The 16,778-nt window shown below is 55.2% G+C and overlaps 1 protein-coding gene across 3 annotated transcripts in view; it reads left to right on the top strand.

The window, feature by feature from the left end:
* The window catches only part of STK32C (serine/threonine kinase 32C), an 84,679-nt gene that overhangs the window by 48,674 nt on the left and 19,227 nt on the right, over positions 1–16,778 (top strand). For all 3 annotated transcript variants that reach the window (XM_082406699.1, XM_082406698.1, XM_082406697.1), the window contains exon 2: positions 1,103–1,158. Coding sequence is in view for 2 of the 3 variants with exons in the window: in XM_082406698.1 (XP_082262824.1) it covers positions 1,103–1,158 (56 nt within the window). In the remaining variant the exon portion in view is untranslated. The remainder of the gene's footprint in view (positions 1–1,102; positions 1,159–16,778) is intronic.

Raw genomic sequence — 16,778 nt, 5'->3', positions numbered from 1 at the left:
ACACCTGGCGGGTCACAGACCTGGGGGCACATGGACCTGGGGGCACAGACCTGGGGGAGACCTGGGGGATAGAGACTGGGGGGCCCAGACCTGGGGGCAGAGACCTGGGGGGCACATGGACCTGGGGGGCACAGACCTGGGGGGCACAGACCTTGTGGGGCACAGACCTTGTGGGCCACAGAGCTGGGGGATAGAGACCTGGGGGCATAGACCCAGGGGGTAGAGACCTGGGGGGCACAGACTGGGGGCACACACCTGGGGGGTAGAGACCTGGGGGCACAGACCTGGGGGCGCACAGACCTGGGGTCCCACAGGCCAGGCTGGCCCGGGCCTGGATAGAGACCCGATCCCCAGAGCAGTATGAGGGGAAACCTGCGTGGACGTCGTGGACCCCCGTGGCGTGTGTGCAGAGAGAGCGTCAGGTTGGAAACAGAAGTGGGAGCCCCGGAAAGCTGTCCACGCCCCCTCCCCTCCGCGGGGCTTCACGCTGACAGGCTGGTGTGCACTACGGGAGCGTCCTTCAGCAGGGCTGTGGCAGTTAGAAGAGCTGCAGTTTCCCCGGGGTGGGGCTCACTGTCTGATTCTGTGAAGAAAGTCGGTAGAAATAAGGTGTCGAGTGGTTTCGCTCAGGCTGTGGACGGCCCCACTATCCATCCCGGGGCCCTTCAGGCTCCCCTCACGCTGGTCCAGAGATGCCCACAGGGCACAGCCCCGCCGAGACTCAGAGGGTGGGCCACTTATTTATGGGTCTTTGCGGGTTGGGGGCCGCTTTCACTGGGGGCTGCGGGGTGCCTGGGGCTGAGCTGAGCTGCCCTGTCTGATCGTGTCCCGTCTGTGGGTGGTGCGGCCTGGCCTCACCCCACAGTGAGCCCGGCAAGAGGGGCTGCACGGCCCGCAGGAAGCCCCTCTGCCTCGGCTCAGGCCCGCCCTGCAGCGCCAGGCCCTGGGGGAGGTGGGCCGCCGAAGGGCTGCAGGGGCGCCCTGCAGTGTGGGAGGTTCCCCGCAGCGTAGGGGCCCTCGGGGACTGCTCCAGCCGGGGGGCTCGTGGCAGGCACAGGGCCTTTCTGCCACCTCACCTGGCATCCCTCTGTTCTCTCTGCAGTGAACTTGGACCACTTCCAGATTCTCCGTGCCATTGGGAAGGGCAGCTTCGGCAAGGTAAGGCCAGCGGGCAGGGGGCCAAGGCTGGACAGCGGTGTGAGCGAGGCCGGCCCCAGCTGGCTCTGTGGGTGGAGGGTGTGGGTGTGCTTCCTGCCGAGCAGGCCGGTGACGCTGGGGCCGCGGGGTGGACTGTCGGCCGAGCTCCCCGCTGCTAGGGTTTCTTAGCCCAGGTCTTTGGGGGTCTTGTAGCTCAGCCAGGAGCTGAGGGTGCAGATGGCGCGGCCCCTGGGCTCTTCCAGGGCTCAGACCCTGACACCCTCACTCTCCATACCAAGGCCCGTGTTGCAGCAGAACAGCTTTCCTTAGGGACAGAGCCGGCTCGAGGTCTGAGAGGGAAGCGTTTTTTTATTTTTATTTTTTATGGCTGTGTTGGGTCATCATTTCCGTGTGAGGGCTTTCTCTAGCTGTGGCAAGCGGGGGCCACTCTTCATCGCGGTGCGCGGGCCTCTCACTATCGCGGCCTCTCTTGTTGCGGAGCACAGGCTCCAGACGCGCAGGCTCAGTAGTTGTGGCTCACGGGCTTAGTTGCTCCGCGGCATGTGGGATCTTCCCAGACCAGGGCTCGAACCCGCGCCCCCTGCATTGGCAGGCAGATTCTCAACCACTGCGCCACCAGGGAAGCCCGGGAAACGTTTTATATAGAAGCCGCTCGTGGTGTAGCTGATGCCTGGTGTCTGGAGCCACAGTGACGCTCGGACACCATTGCTGCAGCTGGAGCCCAGAGGCCAGGCTTCACCTGTGCCCGCTCCTCCAGGTCAGGCAGGGGCAGGACCCATGGTGGGCGGCCGCGCTGCACTTCTCCAGAGAGACCCCCAGAGCCCATTCTCCACTTTGCTTCAGTTTCTCTCGGCCAGATCCGACTTCCTGATTGTCGCCTTGTCCTGCCTAGAGATGGGGGGTAATTACAACTCAAAGAGGCTTAACGAGCGCTCTGCAAAGGTTAAAATTAGCTCCCGGGACTCTGCCTTGCCAGGCCTGTTGTAGTGAATCACTTCTGAATGGACAGTTTCTTTTCAGCTCAGAGGCCTTGGCGGATGAGGCCTTTGCTCCCCTAGGCCCCACACAGCTATCTGGACGCGGTCTGTGGAAGCCCTGTAAGCCTTTTAAAGGGATTGCTGTGTTGCCACGGCAGACTACCAGGGTATTTGAATGCTGTTAATTATCTCCATCTCATTGTATCACAGTGAGTGCTGCCTTAGGTTACCAGGCCTGGGGTAATTATAGCCAGAGCAAATTAGCCCCTTTGCACAAATCCATTGAAATGCTGTGTGCATTAGGGAGAGAGTATTTTTAACATCTCTTGGAGTCAGGAGATGACTGAGGGACCTGGGCCTTTTGTTGATTGTGCAAAGATGGTCGATCCAAAGATGAGGTCCTTGGTTGGTGAGCTTGTCAGACGCTGGTGGCGCCTGAGACAGTCTCCGCCACCTGGCTTCTCCCACGGGAGCACCGGCGTGTGGGAGGCGAGGGGGGCAGGCAGGGTGGGGCTTAGGGGAAGGTGCCCCCCCCCCGGGGAGGGAGGACACCAGCCGAGACTGGGTTTGGGAGGGATGGCGTATCCAGGGAGACATGGGTGTCATCCAGATGACTGGGAAATGGGCCGGGGAGGGAGGCTGGGAACTCTTGCGGCAAAGACTGACTGGGGTGGGCGGTGCATTGCCCTGTGCCCACCCCCACCGCCCCCCAGGCTGGGCCCCCTGCACCCCTACGAGGGGCTCGTCCTCCCCTCAGGTGCACAGCTGGGCACCCCGCCCGACCCGCAGTGTCTGCAGACCCCAGGATTCTGGCTCCTCCGACCGTTCTTGGCTCTGAAAATCCAGCTGGCCACAGGGTCCCAGGAATGGGGCTCTTCAGAGTGGGGTGACAGGAGGAGGTGTGGGGTACTGCCAGGGTTTTATCTTCAGACGCAAGTTACGGTGCAATTGGAGGGCTGCTTCCTGCCCCCTAATTAGGCGTCCAGGGGTCTCCGGGCTGCGGTTGCCGGTGCCAGGTGCCGGGTATGTGTCTGGAGTGTGGGCTCTGCTCCTTCACTGCTCTCGGTGGCTGGGCGGTGACCCCATGAGGAGAGGGAGGATTTGGAGCCGGCTCCAGCGTGCACGGCGGGGCCACGTGTGCCCCTATTTACACGTGGCCTTATTTCAGAGGATGTGCACCGGCTCAGCCGTGCCCGGACGCCCAGTGAAGACTGGCTTTACGAACTGCTCGGGAGCCCCTCTCGGCCAAGTGGGTGTGAATGTTCAGCGGCCCACCGACGCCCCCCCCGCAACCCCATGCACGGAGGCACAGTGGTTGGTGTGTGTGACGTGACCTGTCTGCCCCCAGAAAGGTGGCCGTTTACCTCGTGGTTGCTCCACCCTTCAGGGCAGTAGCTCCTGGAGATGCATTATCCAAATTTGCTGTATCTGGTCCTTGGATACAAGACTGGATATTGTGTTTGGTTTTGTTTCCAGTTTTTTATGGTGGTAAATTACACAGCACACGAAAGGTACCACCTGAACCATGTTTAACCGCACAGCTCAGTGGCATTAAGTACATCCCCACCGTCGTGCGGCCGTCGCCCCGCCATCTCCAGCCTGTGACACTGGAATCCTGCCCCCAGTCAACAACCCCCAGCCCCTCCCAAGTCCCCAGTTCTCGGAGAAATCGTATCCCAGGGTAGGGAGCTTTGTTCTCCAAGGCAGAGCGGAAGCTGGCGGCGGTCCGGCCCAGCAGCCACGAGTGGGGAGAACACACCCCCACTAGCCTGGGGGTGGACGGGGCTCTGTCCGTGGGCCTTCTGGGGCGTCGTGGCCACCTGACCCTGCGAGGAGGCTGGGACCGTCCTCAGAGCAGAGAGGCCGGGCGGAGTGATGCTGCTGACAGGACACTTCCCGCCCACCCCCTGGCCTGAGATGGCCCAGGGCAGCCCTCTGATTGGCTGGTGTGACCACGTGCTCCTGCCCTGCCCCACTCACTGTAGGCGGGGCGTGGGCTACAGGGATCCACAGCCATCGGTTAGAAGCAGAAGGGGGGCAGGGGCCCCCGGGCGCTGCAGTTGGTCCCTGTGAGCTGGGCAGTCCCTACTTTGCCCTCACTGCCCCTGCCTGCCCAGAGCATTTGCTGGAGTAGCTGGGTCTTTTCCCAGCAGAAGCAGCGGCTGGCGGGGGTCGAAGACAGGGTTCATTCACAGGGGTGCGTGGAGTGGGGAGCCCGGCGGGGGGGCTTCGGGCTCAGACCTTTGCCTTTGGGGGCCCTTCCCAGCCAGCCTCTCCTCCTCCCCTTTCCCTTCCTCCCCCTCCCCGACCCCGCTCCCTGCCCCCTTCTCTACTTCCCAGCCTGGCCTGGCCTACTTCCCTCCCTGCCCCAGGCCCGAGGCTGCGCTGGGGAACCTCAGACCAGCCCCTGGGTCAGTGTTGGGGTCACCAGCCTCGTGGACCAAGCTGTAGGTCCCAGACTGCCACCTCTGCCACCTCCAGCGCACAGCCCGCCTACCCGCTGGGGCTGGCCTGTGGGGTCCTGCCTGCCTCTGCCCCGTGTTCCGGGTCTGGCTCATTAAGAACCAAACTCCCAGAGGCCTGTTCCTCTGGAATTGCTCATGGCTTAGTCTCTGCTCAGTTCATGAGCACCAGGGCGGTTCCAGCCACAGGACTGAAGGGTCCTGTGGTCGGGGGGGCCCTCATAAGCATCCTGTGTTGGGGCGTCTCCTGCCCCACCCCAAGGCAGGCCCTCCTTGCTGCCCTAGAAACTTCCTTGAACCCACCCTCAGGGTGAGGCAAGGCTGCCCTTGCACTGTCACATCCACGAAGGCCGCCCTCACACTTCTTTCTTCCACACACGCCCCTACCCGCTCCTTCCAGCTGTGGGTCCACCGGGCTTGAGGCCCCACCCCACCCCGTTCGCAGCCCCTGCTCCCCTTCAGTCCTTGGCTCTGAGAAGCCCCCAGCCCTGGGCCCTGAGCTGACATGGACACAGCTCTCATGAAGCTCAGCGGCCCCTCGGCGCGCAGTGAGTGCCCAGTGGGGCCTGGAGCAGAGTCCTGGGCTTCCCCGGGGCCACGTGGGGACTGTGCACGGGGAACGGGCCCCCCTGGGAGGAGGGCAGGGCCACCTCCCCGCCCTTGACTCCTCCACCTGTGGCCTCACCGCCTGCCCTGGGGCCCAACCGGTGAGCTGTGGCACCCTTGCTTTGCCCTTTCCTGGGGCCACCCTGGGGTGTGCGTCCCCCTCCTTGGCACCTGTCTCCCCGGCTGCGGCCCAGGTGAGCCTGACGTGTGGCTGCCCTCTGGGCCCCTCTGCTCGGGGCTGCCCTGCCCTCCACGTGCATGGCCTCGGGTCCCTGGCGCCCGGGACTTATGGGGCCCCTGCTGGGGAGGGGGCCTGGGGAGCAAGGCTCTGCCTCCTTGTCTGGGGCCGTCGAAGGAACTGGAAGGTCCCAGGCAGTCCCTCAGGCTCCCCCGGCCTCCAGCTGCCCAGCCCGGGGCCTGTACTCAGCGGCTCCTGGGAATCAGGGTGCTTTTCAGGTGTGACGGGCATGAGCTCCCCGCCTCAGCTTGGGTCTCCCTAAGTTCTGTCCAGCTGGACGATATGGCTGCAGTTTATTCCAAGGCAGATCGTTTCGATGGAATAATTAAGACTTGGAGAAAATCGGCCTATTTTTCTGTGGGTGTCGGTGATGGCCTAGCCCTCAAGCGCTGCCACCCACCCACCCCACCCCCGTACCCCACCGTGTGTGTGTGTGTGTGTGTGTGTGTGTGTGTGTGTGTGTGTGCGCGTGTGCGCGTGCACGCACAGTGGGGCCTCCCCGCCAGCACTGCCAGCCAGGTTTGATTTGCATCCCGGAAACTGAATTCCAGCTCCGTGCTGCACTATCACAGGATTACTGCGGGGCCTGTCGATGGGCGTTTGCTCCGAGCCCCCGACCCTCGTGGTCAGTGGTGTTTGCAGCCCAGTGCAGGGTCGCAGCCCCCAGGGCCCCTCTGGGACAGGCTCTGTTGAGGGGGCTCGCACGTGTGCACAGCGTGGCAGCAGCTTCCAGGACCACGCTGACCCCTGGGGCTGGGCCCCGCTCTGCTGTGTAAGTGGGCAGTGTCCCTTGGCCCTTCTCTGGCCACGCCGCTCCTCCCGAAAGCCTGGACTCTCCCTAGGGCTCTGGTTACCTGAGGACACGGAAGGTGTGTTTCTACTTTTAGAGCGAACGCCTGTGGCTTCCCCACCTTTTTCCCGGCGGTGGGGCGGTGGGCTAGAGGTAAGAATCAAATATCCCGTCTCTCCAGATGGAACTTGCCCAGGAGCTGCTCTAAGGACACCTGTGCCTCCTCGCTGCCCGCCCACCCTCCCCCGTCTTCCCTCTCCTCCCCCTCCCCTTCGCTTCCCCCTCCCTCCCCCTCCCTCCTTCCTTTCCTGCCAGCCTGGCCTCCCTCCTCCTCTGGCCCCCAGGCCCCATGCATCCTCCCTGGGTTCCCGGGAGGCCGTCGCGTCTGCCCGTGTCCACCCGGAGCTTTGTCTCACACTGGCCTTCGTTTACAACGATCGTTACTACTTTTACACTCAGAACAAAGAAAATATTCTGTTTTGGAAAAGAACTTCACTCCCTCTGGAATTTAACATTTTTCAGTCGGCAAGCTCGGCTGCTCTGTCCATCCGTCCGTCTGTCTGTCCTCAGGGGGCACTGCTGCCTGTCCTTTGCCCTCTGCGGCCTCTGCCCTGACTCAGGGACTCCGTTTGGTTCTAACCCCCAAGCCTTCAGCGCGTCAGCGGCTGCCCGGCTCACGATCCTCCAAGACGTCCGCTGCTCTCGTGTATTTATTTTTCCAATTGAGCTTTCAAATAAATTTCGTCAAGATCAAAAATAAGCTCATTGAAATTTGAGTAGGAATTGCATTTTAGGATTAAATGGGAGGAAAGTTGGTATCTTACCCCCGGGGATCCTTCACATTTTGCCATGTTTAGTATATATTGTTCTTATAGTTGTTTTATGTTCAGCTGTTATGTATTATCTTTTCTGTTACTGTGAATATGTTTTATTTTCCAACTTTATTTCCATTTTATTGGAAACGGTGGCTTCTGTCCCTGGCCCGCTGCACTCCCCTCCACCCCCGTTGCCCTCTGCCTGCCCTCAGCTGCTGAGGGCAGGGGCGGTGCTGGGTGCGGGATGTGGGTGGTCCCAGGTGTGGGCGGAGGGTGGTGGCCTGGCTTTGCCAGCTTGTGGATGATCCCTGCCAGGAATAGTGAGGCCCCCTCCTGCCTTAACCGGGGGCGTCTGGGGCTAAATGTGCTCCGAGCTGAGGGCGATGTGCTCCCATGATGCTGTCCGTGGGGCAGAGGTGGGTCTCCACTCTCGACTGGGGTCTGCAGAGCCCCCTAACAGTGGGCAGCCGGCCAGACCGGGCAGCATCAGGAAGTGAGTGTCGAGACATCTGATGGGCACAGCCCTGCAGGAGGAAAGGCTGTTTCCTGGGAGCGGGGGCGGGGCATCCCTTGGCAAGTCCCAGAGGCCCTGGCCCTGGATGCGGAGCTCTGCACAGTGGGCGGGACTTGGCGTTTGAGCAGGGGCGTCCAGGGCTCCGTCCTGCATTCCAGCCCCTCTGGCTCCCGGCGCCTTTTCTTGACTCTGGGTGGGGTCCTGCCCTCACTGGCCAGGCCTCCTCTCACCCACTGCTCTGCATACCCCACACCCCACGGCGCCCCTTTTTCCTCTCTCTGCATCTGCACAAAGGCTGGGCTGGAACTGACACAGGGGCTGCTTCTGGGGTGCCTGCCGCAGTCAATGTTGGGGTAGGAGGGCCTGGCCACCCTCTGCCCTCCCCCAGCCCAGGCCTGTCAGGAGGCCTTGGGTTCCGAGTCAGGACACTCGCTGTGAAATAGGGCAGGGATGGGGGCTATTCTCCAGCTGTGAGGCCCAGGGACCCTTTTCTGGTCAGCTGGGCCCAACCTGGGGGTGAGATGCTCATCCCTGGCCTCTTGCTCCTGCAGAAGGAGGGCTGGCTGGGTGATTATTTGGGGAGGGAAGGAAAACACCAACCTCAGGGGATGAAGTGGCCAGAGCCCAGGCCCATGGCTTTGTGTTTCTCCAGTTTGTGGGGAAAGAAGTAAGATGATCCCAGCCATCCGAGGAGTCTCCTGCCCCCAGACCCTCGGGTGGACCTGGGGGATGGGGTGGGTGGGAGAGCAAGAGAGTGGTTGCAGGGAGGACAAGTACAGTCCTGGGGGCCCTCGGCCTCGCCTGTTTCCCTGGACCCTGTTCTCAGGGTACCCCAGTGATGCCACCTTGCCCAGCCTCCCCCCGCTGCCATCTGAGTGAGAAGCCTTTGCTTGCGATTGCTATGGCAACACCTCGGCGGGTGGCACACGATCAGCCCTCCCGAGCGCTGCTGTGACATCCTGCTGAGTTACCCCAGGAGGAGCTGCCTGGGGTTCGGTGCATCCCTTATGGCGGGAACGCTGTGGGGCGAGGGCAGCTGTGGCCCAGAGCGTGGAGGTGTCGGGTTCTGGGATTCGAACCTGGCTGTCGACAGCCACCGCCGGGGCTGCTGGAGACACCTTTGCCTGCAGCCCGTCCTCAGCCCTGTGATCTCTGGTATTTACACTGGCGGCAAGTGCTGCGCTCTGGCCCTTGCCATCACCGTCCAGCTCCCTGACCAGGCTCGAAGCCCCTTCTCCTGAGATGTCCAGGCGCCGATCTGGACTCTGGATCTCAGAAACCTGTGCCTGCGTGCTGTGCCCCGGACGTTCGGCCCAGGCTCCACATTCCCATCACACCCTCCACTGCGACCACACAGGTGGTCTCAGGGGGCCGTGGGCAGCGTCGTTGAAGGCAAGCCGGCCTGCCGCCCACCCCCTCTGCCCGCCCCTGCCCACTGCCCACGCAGGGCAGGGCCAGTCCATGGCTGCAGCCCAAGCAGATGTCATGGATTTGTCCCCGTTGTCAGAGAGCCCCGCCCCCAGACCTTCGAGCAATGGTGTTTCTTGACTCCATTAGTTGGGACATACATTGGCTTGATATTAACTTTTTTAAAAAATTAAACTACACATAACATAAAATTTACCACCTTTACCACTTTTAAGCATACAGTTCAGTGGCATTAGGTACATTCACATTGGTGTACAACCATCATCATCATCATCTCGGGAACTTTCTCATCGCCCCAAACAGAAACTCTGTCCCCATTAAACACTAACTCCCTACCCCCTCCCTGAGCCCCTGGTAACCTCAAATCTACTTTTCTATCTCTATGAATCTGGCTAATCTATGTATCTTACATAAGTGGAATCACACATTTTCACTGGCTTAATTCATTTAGCTTGATGTCCTCAAGGTTCATCCATGTTGTAACCTGTGTCAGAATCTCCTTCCTTTAGAGGCCAAATAGCATTCTATTACGTGGATGGACCACATTTTGCTTCTCTGCTCATCCATTGATGGACACTTGGATTCTTTCCACCTTTAGGTGAGTGTGAATCAGGCTGCTGTGAACCCGGGTGTACAAACATCTGCTTGGGTCCCTGCTTTCAATTCTCCTGGGTGCATACCCGGCGGTGGAATTGCTTGATCATATGGTGCCTTGTGATATTTTAATAGTAGAGCTTTAATTTCTGTTTAGATCTCTGTTTATTGGCCTATTCAGGATTTCAGCTTCTTTTATGCTCAATTTGGATAATTTTCTACGTTGCTCGGTTTTGTTCAGGTTTCTATTGTTTTCTCTAGCTGTGACTGTGAGACGGGGGTGGGGGTGATGCCCTCGGTTGGGATAGGGTCTTCTCCGCCGAGGCTCAGATGCAGGCGCCGGGTCTGGAGAACGTTTCCTGGACTGAGTTGACAGTCTGTCCCCGTGGGACCAAAGGCCCAGGTCAGCCTGCCTGAGACCCCAGGGGGGTGGAGGCCTGGGTGTGCAATTAATGTTATGTTTTTACTTTGCTCTCATTTTTTAGAGATTACCTTTTATGTTAAATTTAATGATTATGTAAGATACTTGCATGATGTCAGGTTAAAATCTATAAGACAAAATATAGCCTCGGCTGCTGTTCCTTCTGTCCTGTTTCCGCCTTCCTCCTATGAATATCCCTTTTTTTTTTTTTGACATCTTTATTGGAGTATAATTGCTTTACAATGGTGTGTTAGTTTCTGCTTTATAACAAAGTGAATCAGCTATACATATACCTCTGTCCCCATATCTCTTCCCTCTTGCGTCTCCCTCCCTCCCTGAATATCCCTTTTGAAAAAGCTTGGTTTATATTTCCATTGGTTTATTTTTACTATATTCACATGACCTGCTTCTTAAATGCCCAGTAGCCTGCTGTTCACACGCTCTCTACACTTTGCTTTTGACTTGACGGTGTTTCTGGAAGTCATGCTCTTCGTTCAGAACCACCCCAGCCCCTGCCCTTTGTAGCCGCACAACCTGCCACGGGGTGGGCGTGCTGACGAGCTCCCACGGCTGCAGCAACACAAACGCGTCACCTGACAGTCGTGGAGTCAGAAGTCTAAGACGGGTCAGCCCTGGGCTAGAGTCACAGTGGGGCAGGGCGGGGCCCTCCTGCAGGTTTGGGGGAGCACCCGTGTCCTGCCTTTTCCAGCTTCCGGAGGCGCCACGTTCCCGGGCTTGTGGCCCTGCCTTCCTGAGAGCTCTGCTCCTTTGTCACCTCTTCTCTGACCTCCCCCCCCGCCACCTCCTCTGTCCCTTCGAAGGGCCCGGTGGTTACTCTGGGCCCACCTGGATCATCCAGAGAACCCCTACATCTCAACATCCTTCACGTACCCCCATCGGCAGGGTCCCTTAGCCACATGAGGTGGCACGTTCGCAGGGTCCAGGGGTTGGGACATGGGCATGTAGGGGCCCGTTGTCCTGCGACCACATGTGTTCCTGGTGAGTGTTAGGCTGCTTCCTAGCTTTGCGACCACAGGCGGGGCCGCGGGTATCATGCCTCACGCATGACCCAGCACGTCTTCCGGTTGGTTCCTAGAAGCGGGCTGCGTGGGATGCAGGATGGATTCACGCGTGATGCTGCCAGACACGCCAGCCGTCCGTGGGGCTCGCGCGCCCCTGGGCCCCTGCCCGGGGCTGCTGCCAGGGCTGGGCCTCCACCAGCCCGACAGGCGAGAAATGGCATCTTGCATTTCTTTTATGACAAGCAAGGTTGAGCATCTTTTTAAAATGTTAGAAGACCATTTTCACATCCTTTGCCCCTTTTTCTTTTGGGCTGATGGTCTTTTTTATTTTTAAAGCCTCATTATATATTAGTGATATTAACCTTTTATTTCTAAATGAGTTGCAAATATTTTCCCAGTTTATTATTTGTCTTTCAACTTTGTTTATGTGGGTTTTTTCCACGTAAAAATTTTTACTTGTATGTAGTCGTGTTTGTCAGTCTTCTTCCTTGTTGCTTTCAGATTTGGGGCCACAGGGAGGCGTCCCCCCTTCTAGCTATAGAGGACCCCATCCTGTTTCCTTCATCATGTCTGTGTTTCCTTAATCATGTTAAACCTATTATGCATTTGGAATTTATTCTGGCTTGTAGTGTCACAAATGGATCACATTACATCTTTTCTTTATCTAGCTGTTCAGTTATCCCAACGCCATTTTTTCGTAAAAAGTCTATTTTCTCCATAAATTTGAGACGCCGCCTTTGTTATGTACTAAGTATCCTTATGAAGTTGGGTCTGTTTCTGGATTTTCTCTCCTGCCCCTTGGCCTGCCTGCCTGTTCCGCTGTAGGACCGCACGTTATCACAAAAGGTTTATATAACACGCTCTAATACCTGATGGGGCTCACGTCCCTGCTTTGCTCTTCTTTTAAAGTTTTCTTCTTGGTTATTTTTACTTGATTGTCTTCCCTATGAATTATGTGACCCACTTGTCAGCTCCAGGAAAAAAAAAATCTGCCAAACGTGTAAACAGCGTTCAATTAAAATGAAAATTACCCCTCCACTTGTCCCCAACTATTCCAGGCCTTGGAGGCACCGCTGCGGCCAGTGGCATGTCACACGGAAAGCCCGGGGCTGCCCTGGTGCCCTGGGATCTGCAGACTTTATTCCTTTTCACGCTTAGATCTAATTCCATTTCCTCTTTGTCTGTTTGAAGTCGATTATGGGAGGACGCAGCTCAGAAGCCGAGACCAATTCCGTTTGAGGAAATGGTTTCATGGGACCAATGCTCTCAGCCTTGGAGGCTGCTCGTAAAATGCCAGAGGCTTTCCGGCCCTTCCTGCGGCCTTGCTGCTCTGTGAGCTGCGGCCGGGGCCCCTCTGCGCCCAACCACAGCGCTTTGAATGGCCGCTGATTGGAGCCTCTCCCGTCGGGGCCTCTGCGGAGCCCGCAGGGGCCGGGCCCGCTCAGCCTCTTCCAGCTGGGCCGCTGGGGGCCTAAAGCCCTTTTCAGCTGCCCCGCCAGAGAGCGTTCGGGTGCCACTGACTCTAAGGGGAAGCCCAGCACCGGCTCAAACAAATGTGGGTGTGCCCGGCGGCCGTGGGCCTCCCCGGGCTGGTCTCGGCCGCCTGGGGCCGCGCTGGTGCCCGCCGGCCTGGGTGGGCCAGGCTGGTGAAGGAGCTCAGGGCTTGGGCTGCACTGGGGCCGCTTGGACGGGGAGGAGGGAGGGTGCCTGGGGGAGGCCAGTGGGAGCCGGCCGGGCCAGTGCCCGCAGGCCTGGTCACGGACACTGGGAGGAAGCAGGATGTTCTCATGGCCGTGACAAAGCAGCACAACGGGGCGGCCTCAGACGACAGAGACGTGTTCTCCCATGGTCTGGAATGGAGGTGCCCGCGGGCTGGTGCCTCCTGGGGCTGGAGGGGAGGCCGGGTTTCCCCTCTCCTCCCCTAGGGTTTTCAGCCGGACCTGAGAATTAAGGTGACGTAAGGCAGAGGAACAGGAGAAAAGCATCCACATTTAATGTAAGTTCACGTTAAAGAGCATACAGATTGTTTAACGTAAGTTTTGGGTGACGCTGGAGCCCTCGTAAGGAAATGAAGACCCAGAGAAGAGGCAAAACCTGAATGTTTCTGTGCTGGGTCGGACAAAGCGGCGACGTAGAAAGGTAACTAGAGTCCATGGGAGGCCGAAGGAGGAGAAAAAATGCTTCAGCAAGGCCTGCTTGCGCAGAATTCTCTCAGCCTGGACTTCCCGTCCTGAGGATAAGATCATCCACGCGGGGTGATTCCCTGGTTGCAGAGAGAAAGGGGGGGGGCAGGTGCCCTCTTGCCCTGCTGCTTTGTGAGGGTCGTTGGCTGGAGGCGATCGTGGCTAGAGTGCACCTTTCAGGGTGTGTCCCACCGCCCTGATTCCCCCCAACACCCCCCGTCGGGAAGAGTCACAGCTGTGAACTGCTCCATGTCTCAGTGAACCAGTTTCTCAGTCCTGAGAACAGCTCGGTTTAGTTAAGCAGTCGTGTCTCATTTTAGGAGGTGGTGTTGGAGGGCCTTCCCGCCGAAGTGAGGCCTTTGCGTGGTCTGAGCAATCAGCGTTTAATGGGAGGTACTTCTGTGGAAACAAAGGAAAAGCCAACTGTCCAGCCGGGTCTGAGTCCAGAGGGTGGTCAGCCGGGGGCACTTCCAGGAGGGTGGTCTCTGTGCCTCCCTGGATGGGGGGGCAAGGGCAGGTGGTGGCAGTTCCGCCGCTTTTCCTGGGCCGCAGTTGGCATGTGGCCATGGCGTCGGGTGAGCTCTGAGCAGCCCCCAGCCAGCACCACGGGTATGGTCCACGTGTAACCTGTGTGATTTCTCTGAAGTTTCTCAGCTTGTAGGGGAAGCTTTCATTTTTCGTGATTCCAGGTCAGAAGGGTAGGAGAGAAATTGGAAATGTTAATTGCTGACAAAGAGACATGGCCATTTGACACCCCACAGGGTGTGCTGTGCTTTTGCTGAAACAGAGTTCTCTCCCTACAGTCACCCCCATTCTTAATAGAGATAATTGAAGATTAATTTGTTTGCAAAATCAGTCTGGTTTCATTAAACTTGGCCTGATTATTGATATCAGTGCAGCAAGAGTAGATTGAACATGTAGGTCTTTTAAGTCTGCTTTGCTGGAACTTGTATAAGGAATTCCAGATTAGACTTTTAAAAGCCTCTCGAGGCTAAGAAGCCAAGCCAGCAACTTGTCACCAGACTGTACCTTCAGTACCCATGAATTTGGGTGCATTCCTCTCTTCTTCATGTCCCCAAAACATCCTGAGGTCCCTGGACCTGCTAAGAAGTGACCTTTACTCAACTTGTAAGGTCATGAGCCCCGTAAGCCAGGCACTAGGCCATATTCACGGGGCTTTACAAGCATTGCTCCATAAGGTCAACCTTAGTCTGTGGTCAAACCTGATTCAAGTGTCTGGTATTTTCGCTGTAAACATCTTTGTCCCAAGCAGTTTCCCTGCCCATCTAATTGGCTGTAAAAGATAAAATAACTAGCTGACAGTTTGGTTTGACAGTTGGATTTCAATGCCGTAAAAGCCAGATTGCAAACTACACTTGAAAATACATGTCAGTCGGCAAATTCTTCGTGGGCACAGCCATCCCTCCCACCCATCAAAACCAAAAGTTTCCCAAACTACAGCAAATATAAAAGAGGTGGCTAGTAATTCACAACAGTCTTGGAGAGCATTAATTATCAATTCTGTAGCTAATTTAGATACAACGTCTCACGCCATCTTTCCCAAATGTATCAGGCAATGTTGGAAGTTGGCAGAAAAAGAAGACTCAGCCTCCTCCTATTCCCTAGAAAGAAATGGTTACGGTGATTCCTGATGAGTATACATTTCTTGAAAATGGTGAAACCTTTTTGCTGTTTGATGGTGGAGAACATGATGTAGACAGAATTTTGGTATTCGGCACAGAATCTGGCGGAGATGATTTGGAGAAATACAAGGGCTGAGCATGTGATGGAAAGTTTCCGTGTAGCCCAGATGTGTACTGCTAGTTATGCACATTCCATATATTGATACAAAACAGTAGCCTCCCTTGTCTGTTCATTTTACTTCCAGGGAAATCCAGAGAGAAAGCAGATTTTTTAATATCATAAAGAATTTACATCCAACATTAAATCTTGAATCCTTAATGGTTGGTCGACTTTTAAGAAAGGAAGTTTCATTGCTTTTTCTAAGCTATACCCAAATACAACTATAATCATCAATCTACACACATGTTAAATGTATTCAAATATTTTTTGCATTTTTATTTTTTACAATAAAATCCTTAAAAATTTTTGCTATTAATTTTCATGTTTCATTAAGTCTTTTTAAATGTCTCTCTTTGTTTTATTTATTTTTTTAATATAAATTATTTATTTATTTATTTATTTATTTTCGGCTGTGTTGGGTCTTCGTTTCTGTGCGAGGGCTTTCTCCAGTTGCGGCAAGCGGGGGCCACTCTTCATCGCCGTGCGCGGGCCTCTCACTATCGCGGCCTCTCTTGTTGCGGAGCACAGGCTCCAGACGCGCAGGCTCAGTAGTTGTGGCTCACGGGCCCAGTTGCTCCACGGCACGTGGGATCTTCCCAGACCAGGGCTCGAACCCGTGTCCCCTGCATTAGCAGGCAGATTCTCAACCGCTGCGCCACCAGGGAAACCCCTATTTTATTTATTTTATCTTTTATGGCAAAATCGTATTATGGCCAATTAGTTGTCTCTGCTTGCAGCAAAGATTCTTATGGTGAAAATACCTAGAACCACTTGATCCCATGTACATCGTTTTAAAATATGATATTCCAGCGGAAGTCTGGTAACATAACCAATGTTTTAAATTAAATCCTGTTACAAGGAGAACATATTCTATTGACCTGATATGTAAATAACTATATTGTCATGAAAACAGGACATTTAATAAGAGTTTCTGAATTTTGGACGGATCAGGTTGGGAGAAAAGATAAATGTCTCAATTCTGTTTACAAAGGTGTAATTTTCCAGATTGCCATAAGCTAATGGCTTAAAGAGAAAGAGAAAAATAATTTCTTAAGCCTGGAAAACAGAACATTAAAAAACCAACAATGCTTCAAACAGAAAGTCATAAAAATGATAATCATCTTCATGAGTTCATTTAGTCCCATGTAATTAATTCTTGTTTTCCTTGATCTTGGATTAGTAGTTTTATGAACCCATCAGTTTTTCCACTAGATTTTAGAAAGGCTCATCTGGTTCAGTGGTATGGTTTTAGTTACCAGAAACCTGTATTCCAGGGTCCTTGTCAGAGTTCTTTCCATGAAGTTTTTAAAGATGAAGCACTTTTGTCTGAAGTTCATTGTAAAAGCTTTCAGGAAAGCATCAGAGTAAAACAGTAACTATCTGTAAATGACTAAAGATTGAAAAATAGCCATGGTCAAAGATCTGATGAGTTTATTGCAAAAATGATGCAATTGACATGGAAATTTGGTTATTTCTGTGGCATATAGTATTTTAAGATAATAATTGGAATTATGACTTATTATATAGAGAGTGAGGACACTGAAAAATTTCTAACCATTTTGTATAACTTTGGAAACACTTATATATAAGTAACATATACCCATACAAATATAATCTAGAGAAGATTTATCACCAGTTTTAATTTGACAATATTTCCCGTGTAATTTAACATATCAAATATGCCTAATTAGTTTAATATCTCTATTTTTATAAGGTAAGATAATAAATCTTTTGAGATTCTCCAGGGGCCCTCTTGAAAATCCCAAA

This window comes from Balaenoptera borealis, assembly GCF_965194805.1.
Source record: "Balaenoptera borealis genome assembly, chromosome: 10".
Taxonomy (NCBI): Eukaryota; Metazoa; Chordata; class Mammalia; order Artiodactyla; family Balaenopteridae; genus Balaenoptera; species Balaenoptera borealis.
The sequence above is the reverse complement of the archived record's forward strand: the minus strand, read 5'-3'. Positions and strand labels throughout refer to the sequence as shown.